This window comes from Coregonus lavaretus (assembly GCF_964263955.1).
Source record: "Coregonus lavaretus genome assembly, chromosome: 28".
Taxonomy (NCBI): Eukaryota; Metazoa; Chordata; class Actinopteri; order Salmoniformes; family Salmonidae; genus Coregonus; species Coregonus lavaretus.
Genome location: NC_140015.1, coordinates 16,970,753 through 16,988,291, shown reverse-complemented (window position 1 = coordinate 16,988,291; position 17,539 = coordinate 16,970,753). Strand labels below are relative to the sequence as shown.

Here is a 17,539-nt window from a genome sequence, read left to right as displayed (position 1 = left end):
TCTTTGCCTCGATCCTGACTAGTCTTCCAGTCCCTTCTGCTGAAAAACATCCCCACAGCATGAGGCTGCTACCACCATGCTTCACCGTAGGGATGGTGCCAGGTTTTCTCCAGAAGTGACGCTTGGCATTCAGGCCAAAGAGTTCAATCTTGGTTTCATTAGACCAGAGAATCTTGTTTCTCATGGTCTGAGAATATTTAGGTGCCTTTTGGCATACTCCAAGCGGGCTGTCATGTGCCTTTTACTGAGGAGTGGCTTCCATCTGGCCACTCTACCATAGAGGCCTGATTGGTGGAGTGTTGCAGAGATGGTTGTCCTTCTGAAAGGTTCTCCCATCTCCACAGAGGAACTCTAGAGCTCTGTCAGAGTGACCATCGGGTTCTTGGTCACCTACCTGACCAAGGCCCTTCTCCTCCTATTGCTCAGTTTGGCCAGGCGGCCAGCTCTAGGAAGAGTTTTGGTGGTTCCAAACTTCTTCCATTTAAGAATGATGGAGGCCACTGTGTTCTTGGGGACCTTCAATGCTGCAGAAATGTTTGGTACCCTTCCCCAGATCTGTCCATCGACACAATCCTGTCTCGGCGCTCTACGGACAATTCCTTCAACCTCATGGCTTGGTTTTTGCTCTGACATGCACTGTCAACTGTGGGACCTTATATAGACAGGTGTGTGCCTTTCCAAATCATGTCCAATCAATTGAATTTACCACGGGTGGACTCCAATCAAGATGTAGAAACATCTCAAGGATGATCAATGGAAACAGGATGCACCTGAGCTCAATTTCGAGTCTCAATACAAGGGGTCTGAATACTTTCCGAAGGCACTGTATATATACTGTACCTATATTTCAGTCATAATTTGAGGATGTATATATACACATGAGCTGATATGAACCTGATACAGTATTGATCAGTGTGCTGTGTTTGACTCTAGGGTGCCAGAGGACTTGTCGGACCCAGAGGGTCACCTGGGCCACCTGGACAGCCAGTAAGTCAACATCCCACCTTCACCTTAATACTGTTCCAATGGACCATTTTACACCCTTTAAACCAGTCTGACATTCATAGATAACATCAAATACAGTTACATCTGATTAGCTGTCTGTCTCTTCCAGGGTATTACAGGTGTGGATGGAGTTCAAGGGTCAAAGGGCAACCTGGTCAGTATTTTTTACTTAACTTGGGACTTGTAGTTTTCATGACAGTTGATCCATGATGACTATGATGGGTGAATGAAAGCTTTCTAAAGATGGTGTTTAGAAACACAATCAGACCTGTGGAATTTGAGTGACTTTAATTGATTAAAGTAAACACAGCTTAAAAAGCATTGACCACAGTGGAATATGTGATGAGTTTGATAGGAGTCAGGCGCAGGAGGGTAAATCACCAAATACAGAGTTTATTCCGTCGTACACAGTTGCGCTGGATAGCGACAACAAAATACAGGCACAGGGGAAATATCTACCCCGGCAATACAAGGTACGAGTAGCTCCACCGAGCTACACTCAACTCACATAAAACAATCACCCACAAGGAAAAGGGGGCAGAGGGAACACTTATACACAGACTAATGAGGGGATATGAACCAGGTGTGTGTAATTAACAAGACAAGACAAATGGAATGATGATATATGGAGCGGCAGTGGCTAGTAAGCCGGTGACGACGAACGCCGAAGCCTGCCCGAACCAGGAGGGGAGGCAGTCTCGGCGGAAGTCGTGACAGAATAGCAGTCCCATGACCCTGTTTAGGATTCCTAGCATGAGGGGCTCTGTCCATGTGGTCAGGGTTGTGTGAAGAGAAAGTGTGTGTGATGCTTCTTGTTGTTTTGTCTTAGGGGCCACCTGGAGAGACAGGTCCCAACGGTCAACAAGGAAATCCTGGATTACAGGTAACCCACAACCTCACACAATGTCAACACACAACAACATGTTTTCAAAAACATAATCCATACAAACACTGTCTCAACACTCTCTTTGTCTTTCCCTTCTGTCTCTCTCTCTCTCTCTCTCTCTCTCTCTAGTCTCTTTCTCTTTCTGTCTCTCTCTCTCACACACACACTCCAATCTGACTTCCCAGTCCTCTCACTCTGTGATACCTAACCTGATTAATGCTTTGTTCTGGTCCAGGGCCTGCCTGGTACTCAGGGTCCCATCGGCCTGCCAGGAGAGAAGGTAGGCACCATGCCTCTCTTCATTTCAGATTTAAAGCCCTGATCTTGTGACCGCTATCAGCTCCGCCCCCAGGGGAGGCTGGCTGGCTTGAACGTTGTCACCCAGTACCAGCCACTCCTGGCTCCTGGCTCCTATTCAGACTACAGAGGACACTTGACAGGAAATGAATATCCAGGAAACACACACTAGAACACACACACAGGCAGGCAGGGAGTCAGTGCTGTGCTATCACACACCAGAGCCTCCTCACACTAGAGCAGGGGTACTCAACTACTATTTGAGAAGGTCTGGTTACACACATTTCCAAGGTGGTAAAGGTCCGGATGGATATTGTCTTTATCGGCGTAGTAACAAACCCCCACCTCCCAAGTCGCGACCCATATGACCCCAGACTGTTCACTCCCCTCTTGATGGTGGAAAGAACATTTAGCAGTTTTTAACAACATTTCCCTGCAATTCTTCTACACATTTTGCCATGGAGCAGAGAGAAAATTGTGCAGTTTTAAAGCAAATTTCCTGCAATCCTACACATTTTGACATGTCTTAAATGTGTTCATATGATACCTGAGTGAGTCAACAAAATCAATGGGCACATATTATGGACTTGATAACTACAATATTTAGATAGCTGGTTAGCCTAGCATACCTACCTAGCTAACATGGGCTAGTTGATCAACTGTACATTTCTGACATGTTAGAAATAGCTCTCTAATGTCTGTCAGTGAATGACATAACAAGAGGAAAACTTCCCATGCACTACCTTGTGCATTCTAATGTTACAACTCTCAACCACATTAATAAATTGAAAGCCCGACTGAGTCGGTTCCCGCGGTTCATATTGACCCCTTTCTGCTTCCGGATCCGGACCGCGGTCCACCTGTTGAGTATGGCTGAACTAGAGGCTATTCATAGTCAAAAACACATAAAGATATTCAGTTGATTTAAGAATTAAATGTCACCATATTTTAAGACCCAATATCACGTTGTTGTAGCTTGGTTGTTACCCTTGAGATTGATGTGTATATACAGTAAGTTTCACCACTCATGATCTGTCTCTGTCCCCTACAGGGTCCCCAGGGGAAGGGTGGGGTGCAGGGACTCCCTGGCATCGATGGCCCTTCTGTAAGTACATCCATCTGATTCTTCCTCAGCAGCACTGATAGTACTGATCTTACCAGGGTGCGCTACCTCTTCTCCACCAGCAGGGGAGAACAGAAGGCATTGGGAAAGTGCTCCAATGCAGTATTTCAATTAGCTCTATGAATGAAGGATCTGTTTACAAAAGGGCTTAGCTAAACTCTTACAACCACATGGTTTACATAATAGTGAATAGGTTTTATGATTCATGTATAATTTCATGTTCTATAGACACATCACCCTCCTCCAAGTCCCTCTCTCTCTATACATTGTACTGTATTCACTTTGCTTTGCACTGTCTATCAAGCTCCATTGATTTTTTCTAAACAGCCATGGAAATCTGTGGATAGTTATAATAGTAAGGTACAATGCTCTATTACTTGTTATAAACATGTGTGAGCCTTTATAATGTCTTATTATAAGTCTTCTAATATGCTATATCTGTTCAATGTGTGCAGGGCCATCCAGGAAGAGAAGGCCCTCCAGGAGAGAAGGGGCTCAATGTGAGTTACAGTACAGAGCGTTAGACCAGACCTGCCTGGGTCATCATACCACTGTTCTGTCATATGAACATCCCTATTCTCCAATCACGTTCACTCATCATAATTCTCATATCACATTCGTTTAATGCATTGTCATCGGACACTCCATTCCACCCCCATTATAATAATGTTTGTCCACATTAGCTCACTGTCATCATCATCATCATCATTGTGCGCTCACTCATGTTGACTCATCCTTTTCATCATTGTATTTTAACAATGTCATCGTCATTGCGCAATCACATCAATCCATTACGCTCATCAGCGATATCGTAATTATCATAAAGTACACTCATCGTCATTGTCCGGTCAAAAGTACTTATTGACATTGTGTGAATTGACTACATTAGCCCTATACAATTGCTCACTAGCATCTGTAAATGGATAGTGCTTTTCAGACAGATGAATCCTGATGTTGTTTTGTCATACAGGGTTTGCCTGGAGCCCAAGGGCCTGTTGGTTATCCAGGGACTCGCGGTGTCAAGGTGAGTCAGATGCTATGTAATGATCATGGTCGAAATGTCCTCAAAGGTACCATGCTGAGAGAGATAGCCATTCCCTTAGACATTTCAATCTCTCTAGTGTGTATCTATCTACCTGTGATGGACATGTTGTGGGAGTGTGTGTGAGTGTATGTTTGACAGTTGACAGGTTCAGAGAGAGCAGGTTTATTCTCGGGAGGATATCTAATGACAGTGGGAATAACGTTTGATGGACAGTAGAAATGACAATGTTGAAGGAGAGAGGAACGTGTTTATGTGTGGGGGTGTTTGTGTGTGTGTGCGTGCGTGCGTGCGTGCGGGTGCGTGTGGGTGAGTGGGTGGGTGCGTGTGGGTGGGTGTGTATGTACTCGTGTACATGCGTGTGTGTGAATTTAGTGTATGCACATGGAATTCAAATTGTGTCTTGAGGGGATAGGTTGTGGTGTTGCATCATGGCTGGGGCTGTCTACTCACTCAAAGTAATATTCACACCAGCAGTATTCTACCTCTAGGGCACTGCCATTAAGGCGCACGCTGACCTGGGCTGCAATCGTTAATAGATGGTCAATAACTGGTCAATAGCAGGGCAGTGACAGGTTAAGAGCAAATCAGTCGTCATTCATAAGTCATTCTCCAGGGTCAAATCATGGTGTTTCTTACAATAGGTGTGCTGTTGATAGTACTTTTATTTACTTATGAATACAGTACAGTAGTACAGTATCATCTTGAATGGTGATCATCAGTGATATTGTGGCCTGTTCTGATTCTATTTGTATTTGAATGTCTCTGTTTCACAGGGAGCTGATGGAGTGAGAGGTCTGAAGGGGAGTAAAGGAGAAAAGGTGAGAAAATAGTCATTTTTACAGTAATTCTGCTGTAAAGCTAGAAGAATAGACGTGATTACTCACAGTCACAGTACCAGTTGTCTCACTGTCAGATACTGTAAAGGTATCGCATTTCTACTTCATGGTTTATTATTACTTCATGGTTTATTATGACATCCCCCATAGAGATTTAATAGATCAGACATCTGCCAGATCTCAGTACTGTGATTAATGAATCATCATGAATCATTAGAAATCACAGTCTCCTTCTCCTCTTCACATCGCAGGGTGAAGATGGCTTCCCCGGGTTCAAAGGTGACATGGGCCTCAAGGGAGACAGGGTGAGAGTGTACCCACGCCAGACTAACACACGCCTCAGACCAAAGCTGTCTCTCATTATGAACGAATAAGATGGAGATCTCAGTTAGTCTGACCTGCTTTTCTGTCTGCTTCTCTCTCTCTCTCTCTCTCTCTCTCTCTCTCTCTCTCTCTCTCTCTCTCTCGCGCTCTCTGCCTCTCCCTATCTCTCTCTCTGTGCTGTGTGTGTGTGTATGTGTGTGTGTAGGGTGATAACGGGGTCACAGGAGGTCGTGGAGAGGATGGGCCAGAGGGGCCTAAAGGTCAGTCGGGACCCCTAGGAGAGGCTGGAGGTGCTGGCATAGCTGGAGAGAAGGTACAGGAACATTATTTCACAAGTCTAACATTTACTGTATGTGTGTCATGTTATGCAATATGTATGAGTTATTGGGATTATGCAGAAGTATGGATATATGCGTGTTCAGTGTAATCACATGAACACCCTGCTAAACCATGTCATACAGTATTTGCATGCATTATGCTCTCTTTATTTTTGGCAGTGTTGCCAAGTCAACCATGATTCCACTCCTCTTTCTCTGTTAATCTCTCTCTCTCTCTCTCTCTCTCTCTCTCTCTCTCTCTCTCTCTCTCTCTCTCTCTCTCTCTCTCTCTCTCTCTCTCTCTCTCTCTCTCTCTCTCTCTCTCTCTCTCTCTCTCTCTCTCTCTCTCTCTCTCTCTCTCTCTCTCTCTCTCTCTCTCTCTCTCTCTCGCTCGCTCTCTCGCTCTCTCTGTCTCTGTCTCTCTGTCTTTCCCTCGCTCTCTCTCTGTCTCTCCTTCCTCAGGGTAAACTGGGTGTCCCAGGGTTGCCAGGATACCCAGGAAGACAGGGGCCCAAGGTGAAATCCAATTAAGAGCTTTAAAACTTTGTTCTACCTTAAAACTTTGAAACAGAAAGAAGTGTGCCTTTCTCTGGCTTCGGCTCATTCCTGTCAAATAAAAAATTAAGCCTGATAAATGGCTGATTAAAAATAGGTATTTTATTAATAGTTAATTAGTGACAACAATTAATTAGCGGGTTGATTAATGGCGTATTTAAGGCAGTGTGTTTGACTTATGGATTAGATTTAGCTTAATTCGATACTGTGGTTAATTATTAGTTAATTAAATGTTGTGGCTGATGCATGATTAATGTAAGGCTGTAGATGATTAACCTCTGTGTGTGTTCTCCAGGGATCCGTGGGTTTTCCCGGTTCTGCCGGGGATCTGGGAGAGAAAGGAAGACGGGTGAGAACCATAGGACCCGTGTTGAACCATACTGAACCGTATTAAACCATATTGAACCGTATTAAACCCTCTACTGTAATGCTCCTCTTACCATACAAAGATCTGTGAACTGCCTGTACTGTTTTCAGTGATAGATGACTGAGTGATAGTAATAATTGTGGACTTCTCTTCTGCAGGGTCCACCTGGTCAAGCAGGAACTGGGGGTCAGAGAGGTCCTAATGTGAGTTAGATTTCTCCTCTGGTCTTACAGCATCTAAGTCTGTTGATCTCTATTGCATTGAGCCCATGGTGAGGTATCTGTCACAGTTTCTCACCAACTGACATTGCACACCATTCATTTACGTCAGTGGTCACCAACTTCTTCTGAGTCAAGACCACTTTCTGAGTCAAAATGTAAGCTGAGATCTAACGCTCAGATCAACAAAAAAAAAACATTATTTAAAAAACATAACCCTATGCAACATGAACCAATTAAAAACAGTTGAGTGAGCATAATAATGTTTTTTTGTTTTACTGGACTGATGGTCAGTCTGAGGGGAGAGAGGGAGCAGCTGTGAAGCTGCCTCTCACCTGACTCACCATCCCTCCTCTCTCCCTCCCTCCGCTGAGAAAAGGGGACACAGTCTTCCAGCTGATGGCGAAACTTAAGTCGCACTGCATTATATCTGCCTCATGCACCATTTCATGTTGTTACCCCTATGAACAGAGAAAGTGAAATATTCCTCGATATTTAAAAAGACACAAGCTGCTAATAATAACAACGCTAGCTTATCTAAACATTTTGCTATAGTCATTCATTGCCGCTGCAGTGCTGGTTGTAGCGCGTACGGAAGTAGGGAAAACGCACATTTTATGGCTTATAAAGTCTTCAACAAAGTGTTGACAGCGCTAAATAACAACGTAAACATGAACTAACTCATAAAATCAGCAGCTGTATTCGTTGAGTCTCTCTCTAGCCATGGCTTTAAACATTTTGAAATCTCACATTATCAACTTTGCTGTGCGTTCGAGGCTTCTTTTGAGTCTATGGCGGGAGGAAACTGTGCAGACATAGTGATCTGAGCTATCTGATTTGCCAGCGGTAGGTCCATAAGTGCATTTGATTTGCCTTATTGGGCCTGCCGACATATGAAATGGTTCAAAATGGGAACTCTTTGCCTTCCCGGCACCAGGGCAGCTGAATCAAGTGCACATACCACCAACAGCACGAAACAAATAAGAACAAATAGGAACGCAAGTCTTTTTTTTTTAAACAGAAATGTTTGGTGATCGACTAGGAATGCCTTGGTGATCGACCGGTTGGTGACCACTGGTTTACGTCATAGGAACTCTCACTCACCCCTTGTCATTTATTCTTCTCCTATGGATGTTCTGTTGTCATAAAGAGGACTCTGCTGATGTTGTTTTTTCCATAGGGTGCCAGAGGGGGGAGAGGAGCAAGAGGACCAACAGGAAAGTCAGGAGACAAGGTGGGTTTAGGCCAGTGCACAGCTGTCTCATAACGAGAGAAGGGACAGGCGCTGTTGTAAGTGTTACTCTTCAGCACAGAATGACATGCCATCTGGTGCAAAGAGGGAATACTCTGCTGCTGATGCTAGATGTTTGAAACTGAAAGGAGTTATTTCAGCAGTCCTTTCAAAAGACCACCAATGAAATGATTAACAATGGTAAAAATATATATATTTTCATAAAATTAATGAATAGACCAACAGGCTCAATAACAGTTTATCTCTCTATCCCAATCCTCCACCCTCTACATGATCCACCAATCAGGGCACCTCTGGACACGAAGGCCCACCAGGATCCACTGGAGACCAGGTAAGCTGACACACAACCTAACAACCACAGAGTTTAGCTATAATGATAACACAGCTAATAATAGCATATCTAATAATAGCATATCTAATAATAGCATATCTAATAATAGCATATCTAATAATAGCATATTTAATAATAGCATATCTAATAATAGCATATATAATAATAGCATATCTAATAATAGCATATTTAATGATAGCATATTTAATAATAGCATATCTAATAATAGCTAGCGTAGGATGATAATAATACAACGATACACCCTGCTAGGAAAAAGCATCATTATGCTTCACAGATACAAACCTCCCCATAACAGTGTATGATACCTACTGGTAGTGGTAAAGATAGTCAACTGGATTGAGTCTTTGTGTTGTCTGGTTGAAACAACAGGGACCGCAAGGACCACAGGGAAGGAACGGCGAGGCAGGACCTAAGGGACCTAATGTAAGTGTGACGTGTCAAATGACAAGCAGCTGCATTGTTTAACATGTTTCTGTTTTTCTTTCCGGTCTTATGCTGTGTCTGTCTGCACTGGTTATCTCTATCTAGTGTGTATGTGTGTCTATGCTAATCAAAAGTACAATATTATTTTTCAGGGAGCGGCAGGAAAAGACGGACTACTAGGTCATCCAGGCCAGCGAGGGGAGCCAGTGAGTTAAACTGAGATTCTATGATGACCCAGGAATTATGTGGTTGATAGTTACTTTCTCGCCGTCGTCCAAATATCAAATATGGACATAGATTTCAACACTCATCATGACCCCTAATAACACCACAACAACAAGCAAGACAAAAGCTGTGGCTTGGATGCTGAATTATTGAAGTGCAAGAGTAGGCTACATATTGAAGACTACTCATCCTATCCACAAATAACTATATCGCTCTCTCTCTCTCTCGCGCTCTCTCTCTTTCTCTCTCTCTCTCTCTCTCTCTCGCTCTCTCTCTCTGTCTGTCTGTCAGGCTGGCTTTTTCTCGCTCAGCTCTTAGCTGTGGGTCACGGCTTCACTCGCTGTTTTCTCACTTGTCATATCTCCTTTCTCAGGGCTTCCAAGGCAAGACTGGTCCACATGGGCCAACGGGTGTGATCGGACCACAGGTGAGTTATCTAGTCAGGAGTGAGTGATTAGATTAGAACTATAAAGTGATTAGAACTACATTTGTAGTTCTTTTGTGACACAATGAAAATCAAACCTATAAATGAGAGCTGTGGGGTAATGAGAACTCAAGCCTTGTTTTGTCGTTAGGGTAAATCTGGTGAGACTGGGCCTAATGGTGACAGAGGACACCCTGGGTCACCAGGACCCCCTGGAGAGACGGGTTTACCCGGAGCAGCAGGCAAGGAGGGAGCCAAGGTGAGTCGGTCGTGTTCATCTTCAGTGAATCATCTTCACCATCATCATCTTCAACACTATTATTATTATCATCATAAAAGGAATCTATAGAAGATCATACATAATTCCTCCAGGACCCTCTCAGAAACAAGATATGTCACCTCACCTCAAGGGATTTATCCTTCCCACAAATTTCCTAACTGATAAAGGGGAGAAATAAATTCCTCATTCCATACCACACCATGCTCCGTACATTACCGCTCATAAAATATGGATGTTCCTCTCACTCTGGGATTTATCACCTTATAAGAGCCCTGCTGTCGGCTCACTGGTAGACTCAGGCCTAATCCTCTCTCTCTCTCTCTCTCTCTCTCTCTCTCTCTCTCTCTCTCTCTCTCTCTCTCTCTCTCTCTCTCTCTCGCGCTCTCTGTCTCTCTGTCTCACTCTGTCTCTCTCTCTCTGTCTGTCTGTCTGATCTGGTTTCCAGGGAGACCCGGGTCCGTCAGGAGCTCCAGGAAAGAGTGGCCCCGCTGGGCTCCGAGGCTTCAGAGGGAGCAGGGGCAGCCCTGGCGCCATGGTAATGAGCTAACGCACCCACCTCACATCTCCTCACATCTCCTGACCTTTACCTTACAGACATATTACATTCTGTACTGATGTAAAGTACTACTGTATTGTATAGCGCCCAGTGTTTTATGTGAAAATCATTGAAGGCCAGTTTCCTGGAGCCAGATCAAGCCTATTCCTGGACTAAAAGGCACTTTTTAATGGAGATTCTCCATTGACCATGCTACTTTTTAGTCCAAGAGTGGGCTTCATCTGGGTCTGGGAAACTGACCCTTAGTAATTTACTTGAAATAACTGATGGTCGCCTATCTGATGACTGTATACTCTGACAGTGGGATGGAAACTGATTGGTTGGAGTTCCTGTGATGAAGGCTCTGATTGGCTCACCTCTGTATACTTGCATCTCTCTAGGGCCCTGCTGGACTGAAAGGAGGAGAAGGACCCACCGGTGTGTCAGGAGCAGTGGTAAATGGGATTTCATCAAGTTGCAATTGTTTAATTCACATTTTCCCCACACTACCCCCCTATCTCCACCTCCATCCCCCATCCAGGTCCTTATGTGGTGTATAACCAACAAGGACATGTAGAGGGGGAGGCTGTTACCATGGAGATCATTACCAGTGTACTAAATCAAAAAGTGAATCATGTGACGTTGTCCTCTTACCTCCTCTCTGTTCCCCCATCGTGTCGTTACCCAGGGAGCCACTGGGGAGAAAGGGCCTTCTGGAACGGCTGGTGCTATTGGTCAGCCCGGACGCTCTGGTGGGGTCGGCCCTGGAGGACCAATGGGAGAAAAGGGCGAGCCAGTAAGAGCCTTTGATCATTTCCTTATTTATTTATTTTCTTATGCAACGCTAGTGTCAATTTCTAAATGGACATACGTACATCACTGCTCATTACTGAGAAATAAACTGCATGTGTGGGTTCCTCTGTACTGTATGTGTCATAATGAGTGTTTACGTGTGTGTGTGTGTGTTTGTGTGTGTGTGTGTGTGTCTGCGGGTTCCACCCTCTCTGCGTTATCTATTAATCAATATGTCTTGGTGCAATATGAGACTAGAGTAGTGGCGGTGGTTAGACTAACAATGTTTCCTCATCCATCTGTTCCCTAGGGAGAGAAGGGGCCCATCGGGCCGGCTGGACAGGACGGGGCGCAGGGGCCAGTGGGGCTGCCAGGGGCTGCTGGCCCCGTTGGGCCTCCAGGAGAGGACGGAGACAAGGTACTTACACCTGTACACACGTACAGTACAGTAGGTACCATACCACTGTAGAGGGACAACTTAGGGCTATCCAACTACTGGCCTTCAAGGCCTGAAGCACTGCTGGGATTTTCTACTGCTAGTCAATTTATTTATTGTCCTTATTGACCTAGTGGCCTTGATGTTGTGTGGGTGGGAGGTGTATGGGTTACTATGTGTGTGTCTCTATATCTCTGCAATGTGTGTCTGTGTCTGTGTCTGTGTCTGTGTCTGTGTCTGTGTGTGTGTCTGTGTCTGTGTCTGTGTCTGTGTCTGTGTCTGTGTCTGTGTGTCTGTGTCTGTGTCTGTGTCTGTGTCTGTGTCTGTGTCTGTGTGTGTGTTGTCTACAGGGCGAGACAGGAGGACCAGGCCAGAAGGGCAGTAAAGGAGACAAAGGAGAATCTGTGAGTCTTCATCTGGAGAAATATCAATCACAACACTGTCTTTTAGCCTCACAAGCCACAGTACTACACACCTGACAGGATATGACATCACCAGCCACAGTACTACCAGACAGAGGGAGGCGAATCGAGATCCCATGTTAAGCAGATCCTTAATTATTAAGCAGGTGAAGAGTTTTTGTATGGGGGGGCAATGAGAGTGTTGAATTTAGTCAAGATAAACATAAATTGATATGTGAGGCTTATTTGATCTAGAAGTTTCATAATGCTTAGATTGTTACAAGTGTACTGATATAAGTGTGATGCATGTCACATCCCGGCAACTTTTAGAAAAAACACTTTATCAGAGTTGTCCCTGTTGAAATTCGAGAACAGACTATTCATTTTCATGAAGCTAGCATCTCACTCTCCATTGAATACAGGCGGTTGACGTCGACACTCCTCATGGAATATTCAAACAAGTATTAAATTAACGAGATGTATCCACCAATCCAAAGAGAGGAATAGGCGGGAGCTTGACAGCCCGCCGTTCCGCTCTGTGGACAACGAATCCCATTGTAAGAGCAGACACAAGCATCTCTTCATTATATCCAGTATCTCTGGTACTACACACCTGGCAGGATATGACATCACAAGCCACAGTACTACACACCTGACAGGAAATGACATCACCAGCCACAGTACTACCAATATTAACAATATAGCCAAGTGACCGCTCTAACAATGGAAATACGTCCTCAATGATTGAAGGAAGGTGAGATCAGGTGGGACCATTCTAGCCAATAAGTGGGCAGATACGCGTGTGAACAACAGCCACAACTAAGTAGTTTCTCAAAGTTGACGAAATGCCACACGCATCCACTTGTATCAGTACATTTGTAACAGCCTAAACATTACGAAACTTCTATTCGATCAAATAAGCCTCACGTAATTCGACACTCTCTCATAGACCTCCATACAAAAAAGGGCTTATCTCATGCGGACAGATTTTGGGCGGTGTAAATCTGCTCTGGTACTATACACCTGGCAGGATATGACATCACAAAAAAAAACGATGTCAAATCATGACGTCAGTGATCTTCAGGTCGGGAAGTCGGAGCTCTAGAAAGATGCTGGAATTCCGACTTGGATGACCGTTCAAAATGATTTTTCCCAGTCTGAGCTAGTTTTTTACATGAGTTCCCAGTTGTCTTGAAAGCACTGAAGTCGGAAGTCAGAGATTTCCGAGTTCCCAGTTGTTTTGAATGCGGCATGCACACCTGACAGGATATGACATCACCAGTCAAAGTATTACACACCTGACAGGATATGACATCACCAGTCACAGTATTACACACCTGGCAGTATCCTCCCCCTGTCACCCGCTGCTATCACTAGGATAATTCAAATGAATGACTCAATAAATGAGAAATGGTTTTTAATTGAGTGTTGAGATAAGTTGTAAAGTTATAATTAACTGTACAGTATATTATGTGAGCTGGTATATTCAGCTTTAGGCATTATAAGCATTTCTTCATGGTCTAATTAGCATGCACTGTGCATCTTCATGCACTCTATTTTATCCTAGCCCTGGTAGCTCTATCAAACTATTCAAAATACTGTCTAACACTTTCAGAAGCCAAGAAATCACATACAGCTACCATCGACAGCTGCAATTTCACAGTAGTTGTGTTTTTTAGCTCCCGACACAGCAGTGTTTTCCTGCAGTGTATGATTGATTTGCAGTATACTGTCAGCAGCATCTCTGTTTCTCGGTCTCTTCTCCAGGGCCCCTCAGGACCTATTGGAATCCAGGGACCTGTCGGCCATCCAGGGTTACCGGTACGTCTATTCAATGTATCTGTCTTTATTCAAAGGGTGTGTGATTGTGTGTTTATGTGTACTGAATGTGTGTACAGCACTGACCCCTGCATGTGTTTCAGGGTGTGGACGGGGAGCCGGGGCCTAGGGGCCAGCAGGGGATGTACGGGCCAAAGGGAGACGAGGGTGCGAGAGGCCAGAAGGGGGCCACAGGACCCACTGGACTACAGGTGAGGAGACGAGACGAGACACCCCTCTGTTGGCCTGTACCATCCATCTCTCTACTCCAGCACATAGCTGACAGGTGGACTGTACCATCTCTCATCGACAGCACATAGCTGATAGCATTGCAGTATCCCTACTACTGCGCCACTAACCATACTCTGTCTTTACAGGGCATGCCAGGACTCCCAGGAGAGAAGGGAGACAGTGGACACGTGGGCACGATGGTGAGTACTGGACATACCATTGGACCATGACATAATTTCCCTATATCCTATTGTTGACCTGGCAGCCTCACTGGACTCTCCCACCAAAGATCATTCCTTAAGCATGTCTCTCATCTTTATTGTGGTATAAAGCCTAACTAAAGTAAAACCCTTCATGGAGGCAGTGTCTGGAGTCTGGCTCCCTGTAGAGTGACTGGAGCGTAGCAGAACAGAACAGCCATGACACGTCCAGCTACACTTCCAGAGAGGACTAGGGCTTTGTGTCTACATGTAACAAGGAGTTCCTCTGAGGAGAGAGAGAGTGAGAGAGTGACAGGGAGAAAGGAGGAAGAGGCAGTGGAGTGAAGGAGGGAGAGAGAAAGCGAGGGAGATAGGGATGGAGAGAGAAAGAGAGAGGGCGGTGGTTTGAGGAGGAAGACGGCAGCGTGCCAGCTGCTAATCAGATTAGCCTGAGCCGGGCCTGTCTAATGAGCATCTTCATTCTATTGTGACAGTCATTTCAGAACGCCACAGACTGTGAACGCATGCTAAATAAGATTCTACACACACAGCTAGCGCCACAGCACACTCAGCCTGATTAGGGAGAGGGGAAGGAAGCGTCAAAACGGAACAAAAAAACTAAAGAGGGAAAAAGAGAGAGAGGGAGGATGAGAGGGAACGAAAGATATGGGGGGATAGAGAGAGGGATGTGAGAGAGAGGGCTAGGAGGAAAGAGATCTCACTGGGAAAGCCTCATCCATGTGTGAATGCTGTGGTTCACAGGATTGCAGCTTCTAATGCCCGAGTAGCTCTCCAGTAGCAGGATTATAGGATATGTGCTTACTGTAGTGGATGTAGTAGTCTCTGGAGTATGGATGTCTGTCTGTCTGTCTTAGTGCTGTGTGTACAGTCTCTCACTTTATTGGGTTTTCAGTGTTTGTGAAGCACAGGTAACCGTTAACTCTGGACTGGAAGTGAGCAGTTAGAGCAGTTAGGATGCATAGCTTGTTGTCCATGTTGAGGTGCACAGAGGGGTGGAATCCCATCACACTGACTGGCTGGACTGGCATTTCCCCTGTAGCCTGGATAATATGTTCTTGTAAAGGACTAGAGGTTCCTCATTATAGAGTGAGAGAGAAGGAGGGGATAGAGGGAGGGAGAGAGAGATGAAGAGCGGGAGATGCAGAGAGAGAGAGTGACAGACAGGGAGAGCGAGAGAGGGGGATAGAGACAGAGTGTTAAGGAGGGAGTGAGAGGGAGGGAGAAAGAGAGAAAGAGAGAGAACCTTTCTGTGTGTCATTGAGGGTAATGGCCTGTCCTCATGGTGTCTTCATCATGTCAGTGAGGTAATGATCATAGAGACTGGTTCTGTTCTGGGGATATGTTGCACCAGCCACCAGGCCCTCAGTAGACTGAATGACTAGCATTCACAGTCACTGTACCCAGGGAGGAGCTGCCTGGTGGGTCACACAGTCCTCTTCCTTTGGGATTGAGGTGTGTCTGCGTGTGCTTGTGCATGTGTGTGCTGTCTCAAGCCAATGGCTAATGATCTCTTTTCTCCTCAGGGCCCTCCAGGACAACATGGCCCCAGAGGCCCCCAGGGGTCCATCGGTGGAGAGGTACAGTATATTTCTTACCTTATCTGACCACCTTTCTCTGTATTGGGTTTGCTGCAGTATTGGATTGGTCTATGTTGCAAGACGGTATACTATTTTGCGCAGCTCTCACTTCTGCTCAACTCTACATTACTGACTATCAGAATCCACCCACCCACCAATAGGGTTGTTACTTCACAGACAGCACACACACTTCTCTACCCTCTATCCCTCTCCCTCTCCCAGACCCTCTGCCGGTTTGGAGCTGTGAATTATTAAGTGGTATTAGAATGTAATCCCTCAGAGGGAGTTATATTTACCGCTCTATAAATCATTAAGAAGTATTAGACAATCATCCCTGAGAGGAAGTTATATTTACCTCTATTAATGGCCAACCTCTCAACATCTCACACCAATCAATTATTAACGAGAGAGAGCCGGAAAGAAGCCACGCCACACACACACACATAGTCAAAAATCAAATCAAATCAAATGTTATTGGTCACATACACACATTTAGCAGATGTTATTGTGGGTGTAGTGAAATGCTTGTATGGATTCAGTGGTATGGATTCAGACCTGGGTACAAATATAATTTGATAGATCACATACTTTATTTAAGCATTTGCCTGGAGTGCTAGATGGGCGGGTTTTGTACTTTTGGGACTATCCCATTGGTTCTATTTTTCTATCAAAGCTCAATCAAGCACTATTTGAAAGATATTGAGTACCATTTGAACCCAGGTCGGATTCATATGGTGCCATGGAAATAGAAGGGTGTAGAGATGGAGCGATACATAAATTGATTGATACAGGTGATGGAGTGAGAGGGAAATGGAGAAAGAGAAGCTTTGAGTCTGTGGGAAAGAGAAGAGCTGGCTTGCACTGCAGGCAGGATAGTCTTCCACTCACTCACACGCTCCAATTTGTTCACTTTACCAAAGAGAGAGATGCTTTCACTGTTTTCCTCTCAAGACAGCCAGCACACACTTCCACATTCACACACGCTGCCACAGAGACACAGAGAGACTGACACTCTGTTATTCAGATCGCATCAACAGAGAAAACTCACACACACAGACAACAGTCAATATTTTATCCTAGTGCTGATGATGCAGCTGCTGTCTCATCACCCTGACAGGGAATAACAGACACATAAAACAACCTCAACACAAGAAACCTTTAAATGAAATGCTAAATATTTCAGTCCTCCTGTCACAGTGTGTTGGTTCAAGTGGTTCTGTTGTGTTGTAACAGGGCACTGCTGGCCAGCCTGGTGGAGTGGGCCAGCCTGGGATCGTTGGAGAGAAGGGGGAGGATGGAGAGGCTGGGGACCCGGGACCAGCTGGAGACACTGGTGCCACTGTAAGTCATCCTTTCTCTCATCCTCTTATTCACTATCTATCTATCTATCTATCTATCTATCTATCTATCTATCTATCTATCTATCTATCTATCTATCTATCTATCTATCTATCTATCTATCTATCTATCTATCTATCTATCTATCTATCTATCTATCTATCTATCTATCTATCTATCTATCTATCTATCTATCTATCTATCTATCTATCTATCTATCTATCTATCTATCTATCTATCTATCTATACTATCGCTCTCTC

At 44.8% G+C, this 17,539-nt stretch overlaps 1 protein-coding gene across 1 annotated transcript in view; it reads left to right on the top strand.

The window, feature by feature from the left end:
* The window catches only part of LOC311103898 (uncharacterized protein), a 72,069-nt gene that overhangs the window by 39,895 nt on the left and 14,635 nt on the right, over nt 1-17,539 (top strand). The window contains exons 21-49 of the mRNA XM_084145527.1: nt 934-987; nt 1,115-1,159; nt 1,835-1,888; nt 2,127-2,171; nt 3,240-3,293; nt 3,767-3,811; nt 4,282-4,335; nt 5,130-5,174; nt 5,444-5,497; nt 5,722-5,829; nt 6,296-6,349; nt 6,684-6,737; nt 6,914-6,958; nt 8,154-8,207; nt 8,512-8,556; nt 8,947-9,000; nt 9,153-9,206; nt 9,599-9,652; nt 9,801-9,908; nt 10,375-10,464; nt 10,866-10,919; nt 11,153-11,260; nt 11,567-11,674; nt 12,043-12,096; nt 13,861-13,914; nt 14,016-14,123; nt 14,289-14,342; nt 15,887-15,940; nt 17,174-17,281. Of these exons, the coding sequence (XP_084001653.1) occupies nt 934-987; nt 1,115-1,159; nt 1,835-1,888; nt 2,127-2,171; nt 3,240-3,293; nt 3,767-3,811; nt 4,282-4,335; nt 5,130-5,174; nt 5,444-5,497; nt 5,722-5,829; nt 6,296-6,349; nt 6,684-6,737; nt 6,914-6,958; nt 8,154-8,207; nt 8,512-8,556; nt 8,947-9,000; nt 9,153-9,206; nt 9,599-9,652; nt 9,801-9,908; nt 10,375-10,464; nt 10,866-10,919; nt 11,153-11,260; nt 11,567-11,674; nt 12,043-12,096; nt 13,861-13,914; nt 14,016-14,123; nt 14,289-14,342; nt 15,887-15,940; nt 17,174-17,281 (1,872 nt within the window). The remainder of the gene's footprint in view (nt 1-933; nt 988-1,114; nt 1,160-1,834; nt 1,889-2,126; nt 2,172-3,239; nt 3,294-3,766; nt 3,812-4,281; nt 4,336-5,129; nt 5,175-5,443; nt 5,498-5,721; nt 5,830-6,295; nt 6,350-6,683; nt 6,738-6,913; nt 6,959-8,153; nt 8,208-8,511; nt 8,557-8,946; nt 9,001-9,152; nt 9,207-9,598; nt 9,653-9,800; nt 9,909-10,374; nt 10,465-10,865; nt 10,920-11,152; nt 11,261-11,566; nt 11,675-12,042; nt 12,097-13,860; nt 13,915-14,015; nt 14,124-14,288; nt 14,343-15,886; nt 15,941-17,173; nt 17,282-17,539) is intronic.